Source organism: Anguilla rostrata, chromosome 6 (assembly GCF_018555375.3).
Source record: "Anguilla rostrata isolate EN2019 chromosome 6, ASM1855537v3, whole genome shotgun sequence".
In the NCBI taxonomy this organism is placed as follows: Eukaryota; Metazoa; Chordata; class Actinopteri; order Anguilliformes; family Anguillidae; genus Anguilla; species Anguilla rostrata.
Genome location: NC_057938.1, coordinates 52,653,530 through 52,659,529, shown reverse-complemented (window position 1 = coordinate 52,659,529; position 6,000 = coordinate 52,653,530). Strand labels below are relative to the sequence as shown.

The 6,000-nt window shown below is 47.5% G+C and overlaps 1 protein-coding gene across 20 annotated transcripts in view; it reads left to right on the top strand.

Moving 5' to 3' along the window:
• Positions 1-258: 258 nt before the first annotated feature.
• Positions 259-6,000, top strand: part of stxbp5a (syntaxin binding protein 5a (tomosyn)) — a 130,066-nt gene continuing 124,324 nt past the window's right edge. For 4 of the 20 annotated variants that reach the window (XM_064340487.1, XM_064340485.1, XM_064340484.1 and 1 more), the window contains exons 1-2: positions 262-893; positions 3,898-3,995. In XM_064340487.1, coding sequence (XP_064196557.1) covers positions 756-893; positions 3,898-3,995 — 236 coding nt within the window. In that variant the 5' untranslated portion in view covers positions 262-755. Of the gene's footprint in view, positions 894-3,897; positions 3,996-6,000 lie in introns of all 20 variants that reach the window. The other 16 variants (XM_064340496.1, XM_064340490.1, XM_064340492.1 and 13 more) reach the window with 7 other exon arrangements.

The following is a 6,000-nucleotide window of genomic DNA, read 5'->3' as shown; positions in this document are numbered from 1 at the left end:
GCATCTTCTTATCTCTCAGATGGTTTTCTTTTTATGTATAAAAACAGCCAACCACAGAGTGGGGCAAAACGCACACAAAAACATGTGCTCTAAGCTGCTGGTCGTATAACCCGCATGGCACGAAGTAAGCAAGGGGAGGGGGGGATCAAGGGTTTTAGGTGTGACGCCTGTCTTTGCTCTGCTGCGGCTGTATACCCAGTTTTACAGGTGCAGTCGCGTGCATCCTGGCATTGTCCACAGCGCCGTGACCACCCGCTCCGAACCCGGCGCGAGCGACAAGCCAGCACCAGCGGCGGCGGCAGCAGCAGCAGCATTGCCCCTGCTAAACATCCGGGTGCTGCCCCGACTGCGCAGACTCCGCGCTGCAGCTGCGTTTCCGTGTTAGCGAAGGGGGGGCTTATGGGGGGGAGAGAAGGGAAACAGCCTGGCAGAGCGAGAAAGCAGAAGAGACGCAGCGGGACACGGACTCAGGAAAGACCGCACTGAGACACTGCAGCCAAATAACCAACAAATAGAGAGTCATCGCTTTAAAAAAAAAAAAAAAAAAAGAACCTCGTCAGCGATCGCAACCTGAGAACTGACGGCCAAAGATTTTGACATGGAGACTGCAGTGACAACACACTCTTAACATGTGAGATTTACAGAGTAAAACAGAAGAGAGCGAGTGTGTGGCTGTCCCCCCACCCCCCCTCCCGTCCGTTTACTGGTGATCTCCTTTTTGTGGTATATCATCGTCTCTGTGTTTTTGGGGGAAAATGAAGAAGTTTAACATCAGGAAGGTGTTGGACGGCCTGACGGCTGTGTCCTCCTCCACTGCGTCGCCTCAACCTGGAAACCGGGAGAATGATTTGATCCAGGAGACCCTCCAATCCGAGCACTTTCAGCTCTGCAAGGTGGGGGAAACATACATTTTAATGTGCTATGTATGTTATTAAAACAAACAAACGTGTGCATGCGCTTATTTTGGACACGAAATCTCTGACGAGCTGTCCTTTTAAGTGCCAGCTAGCTTGAAAAAAAAAAAACACCTCCTCTAATGTTTCCAACAAATAACCAATAACGTTACACGCATAATATGATACATTCGAAACACACTTAGCTTGGTAGCTAGCTACTATCAATTAAATTGTAGGTCTCCACAAAGCTCGCAATCCTTATTATTAGAAAATGTTTGTAGTTTTACCAGGATACGCCTCAATATTTATTTCTACTTTGTCACTGATGAATAGTGAGTAACAAGATGTGGCTTACCCGGGAATCGTCGTTTTATTTTTTTTAAAAACGTTCTTCTTCAGCAGGGCTGTTTGTTTACGTTGCTTAATTGTTGCCGAATGATTCTTTTAAAATTGGATAAACTGCAGATGCAAAGTGTAACACAGAGCACTACACCGAGTAACCCTTTGAATTCGCGAATTACCATTCATGCAACATGACACCAAATATTGACAAATGTATTCGGTGTAGTTGGCGAGCTAAACCGCCTCAGCTCTCGATCTATTACATTTATATATATTTTAATTTTTTGCTCTTAGGCCAGCCGTGCCTGGCTGCTGTCCGGAGGGCAGCTTCCTCGAACGAAAAATGTTGACGTGTAATTTATTTTGTGCTACTAACATGCTTTGTCTACTGTTGGCTTCCTAGGCTTGATGTCGCCCATGTATGCGCATAGCCGGGTGTGCGTTTTCAAAGAGCGTAATGATGGAACAGTATCGCTCTATAGCGGGTTTCTTCTTTTTTTAAGTCAAACGTGGGCTAATTTAAAGGGGGCGGGGGGTTTGGGGTCTGTTCCCAGAACCGTAAGAGTACAGTGGTCAAACCATCCATGTGTAGTTTATATGAAACAGTATGAAACAGTTTGAGAGAGAGAGATGGGAGGAGGGGGAAAGGAGGAGGGGGTGGGGGGGTGGAAAATGAATAACCCGCTTGCATAATCTACTATGCAGGGATTAACATGTCACTCGCAATATGGGGGGCTGATATGTTAAGAAACAGTTCCATGCAGCGCGTGAATCCACGTTCGGGAAAACACAACAGACGCAGTTCACCATCCCCATTGTGTGCCGTGAACGTTAACATTAAAAATACATAGGCCCATTTCAAATGTTGTGTCACTCATTCTTTATTTAAAGGTGCACTTGAAGCCTTTTGTCATCATGATTTTAGTAGTTGTTTTTATTGGCGTGGATGAAAAGGGCAAGACCGTGATAGAGATAGGTGCATGGTGCATAAGTCAGTTCTCCGGACGGTTCAGACGGCCTCAAAATGTGCAATTCTTCTTTGGTGTGCGTATTTTAGAATGTAAACACAGGCTTAATACATACAAATTAGTCATGCCGGACATGGAACAGTAGCAACGATGTCGAATGCACCGCAAAACCTTGATGTTCAGTTACTATTTGACGCGTGACATGGTGCACTCGATGTCATTTAGGGTGGCTTCTGGTAAAATATCACAAGTACTAATGTTGATTAAAGACCCCTCAACGTGAATGCGCGTAGGTGCATGCATGTTTGTGTCTCCGCCACATAGTTGACGATGTTTCTATATTTATTTGTTACATTTAGATGGCCCCTCCCGTCGATTGGTTGCGGAATAAAAACCACGCGTTCCGGTTTTAGCCACATACTGCAGGCGATCATTTCGAAAAATATTCAGTATATTAAAGCATTTCGCGTGGCATTTGACGGTATTATTTTATGATTTAACCCATCGATTGGGGAAGTGGATAAAATATTTTGCTGCCTGTAGTAGCCTATGGAAGCAATGTAAGCTCCACGTACGCTTACTCTTGTTAAAAAAAAAGGGCATAACGAAGCTATGAGGTCCAAAGGAAGAATTAAAAAATCTCCACGATTAAGCATCAGCCTATGATTTATATATCGGTGACGTGTTTCTCTATATCTCTCTATGCCAATAGCGCAGCTGAAGGTAGTGCCGCTTCGGGTGCTTACAAATAACACTTGCATGGGGATCACAATGCGTTTCCTATTACTGATGTAACGATTAAAATAAGACCGAAATTAAAATTCGCGTTTCGGGCCAGTTTATCGCCTGCACACGAGGAAAAAGAAACGAGTGTCGGAAAAGCCGAGGAGGGCGGAGGTGTCCTGATTGGGTGTAGTTTCAGACGCATATGAAAAAATGTAGCCGCGATCCACGCTTGTTGCGCGGCGGCGGCGCTTAGCCCTGCAATGCTCTTGACTACGACGCCGAATCCGGGCAGGTGTCTGGTACGGAGGGAAGAGCTTACATAATACGCTTTAGCCTTTCGTTCTGTCCTTAAACAAACAGAAAATCCCCCGAGCAGCGGAAACGACAGGGCGGCGCTTATTCTGTAGAGGCGTAATGCTCGACACTAAAGCATTATCGTTGCGATTCCGTGTCAGTCACAACCTTTGGAATTATGATGACGACTTGTGACAATCACATTGGTCTGTGTTAACCCAAACCAGCGTGATTGTCATGACACTTGGGTAGAGAAAATATGGGCCTATGGCTTCACGAATGATCTTAAACGAATAAGCCGAAACGATGATGATAATGGACCACGAAACGCGTGTAAAACCTTTCTGAACACATGCAGAAATAAGCAAATACAAAATTTAGGGCTATACCGCAAACATTATGACTTGCATATTTTACAGTAGGGAACCGTTGACTTGTGGTGCTGTTACGAGATTTGAAGGTTGAATGAATTTTTCTTGATTGCTTGCAATTCCCTCACTTTCAGTTACAGGTTTTCCCTCACGACTCATAGGCCCATTATAATCTAGTTTTCGCTTTCCAGTAAAGACGAACTGTTGTTATTCACCGCAGATCGTTGTAAATGTGCGATGTTCCGTTCTAATTCTGCACCTGCTGTTTTTTGCATTGTCACGTCGTCGTCGGATGAGCAGACCGTCAGGCACGGGTTCCCATATCAACCCTCCTCCATGGCCTTTGACCCCGTTCAGAAAATCTTGGCCATCGGGACCCAGAACGGAGCTTTGAGGCTGTATCCTTTTTCCTGACACCAACTGGTCTGACGAGTGCTGCGTGCGTGTGTGCGTGTACGTGTGTGCGTGCGCGTGTGTGTAATGTGCAAGACCGTTACCCCCTTGTGTTAATCAGGAATTCTGCGCTGCATTGGGTAAGTTCCTTTTTTCACACTAGCAACAGAACAGTGCTGGTAATGACAACAACTGCCGATCATCCTTGATGAAGACACGCACACACAGCTACACACACTCACGCACACACAAACTTACATTGGTTTGTTGTGCAATGACATGGAGGTTTGTTGTGCACTTTTGTGAACGGTGACGGGGTGGGGGGGGCAAGGGGGGGGGGGTGTAGGACGGCCATTAGACCTGCCCGTGTAGCGCAAAAATTGGCGCGGTGCCCTGCAACTGAATGTCGGACGGTATGGGGCACAGGTTCTGCTGGTGTTCCGCTCACAGCACCTGCAGGTTTCCTTACAAAATGGAGAACTGTGCCGTAAGCCTCCTTTTGTGATTTCTGGTGTGACGGGAGACCCTGGATTTGGAACGGGGCAATTGTCTGCATTTGATAATTTGTTATAAATTGGTCTGCGGGGAGCCGCGGTACTTCACCAGGAAAGCGACCCTTATCACTCGCTCGGTAGTCCCTGTCTTTTGCTGGTACTTCCTTTGGAAGATAAGGCAATTAATGTTTGATTAGGTAATTGCTCGCTGTAATTTTCCTAATACGCTGTTTGCTGTTTTTGCGCCTCATGTGGAATTAACTTTATGCAAATGAAGAATTATTAACGGCTATGTTTGCTACGTGTAGGCCTTGCTTCCGGTGCTGTGCGTTCTCTTTGTTGCGGGTGGAGTGTATTGCGGCGTATTGTGGCTTTTTTTTCCGCGGAGAACCTAAAACCTGCGGGTCCTGGACTGGCCCGGGGCTCTCCTGCGTGACCCTTGGTGAGTTTAACGCGGGTCGATATGGAAGGAGGGCTCGGTTTCCGGGGCCAGAACGCAGGGGAAGGTGCGGCCTTTTCCGGCAGTGTGGCGTAACGGTTGGGGAATGGTTGGGGAACCGGGTTTATGGATACAATCCGTGCTCAGGAAGGGCTCGTCACGCCGCCACTGACGGCGTCGGGGGCTGTGGGTGTGAGTGATCGGAGACAACCACCCACGGCAGAGACGTGATCCTCCTGGTTCTACCGGAAAACATTCCAGGTGGCCGGCCCGGTTCCATTTCCAGGTAGAAACACCATCATAGTACCACTGAACAAGGTACTTGAACCCGATTTGCTTCAGCATATATCCAGGTTTATGAATGGATTGTATATAGAAATGTTTTCTTTTTTTAAAGAAAGTCGTGTGAGCTGCTCTGGATAAGAGCGTCCGCCTGTGATGCTGTTCGAGCGTCCACTGAAAGTTTGTGCCCCGTTAGTGGGTTCCTGTCCGTCGTAACTTTAAAGTTAAAGAAGCTCGATTTCAATTTTTTTGTTGCGAATCGGGTTCCCTAATTACCATGCGAAATGGGACAGCGAATGGGAACGCGCGCTCCAGCGGGTAACCACTCCGGATCAATGCTCCGGCCCTCCGTCCCGCTCTCCCAGCGCCTGATGTGATAACGTCACATTTAAAAAAAATTTAGCTTGTGTGTCAGAGGAACCTGCTGGGGTTTCACAGAGGGGGGGGGGTGATTGGGGGGATGTGTTAATTTTAGCCCAGGCTGCCGTTCAGCTTTTTTGTTTGACAGGGTACAGGAGGTGACGTGCCGTCGCAAGGGTTTTTTCTCGGGACAGGGAAGTGAGAAATTTCGGGGGGGGGGGGAGGGGAAGAGGACGCTTTCCCGAGGTTTGCTTGTCTGAGCAAACACCCCTGACCCGAGAGCTGTCCCGGTCTGAACCTTTGCTGGGTTCAGGAGTGATGAAATGGCCCATACCACAACCGTCTTATCGCTATCATAGAACACAGAGAGGGGGCTCCACCAATCACAGAGTGTGTTAGTAATGAGAAACGGAGCTACGCCAACTGTGATTGGTG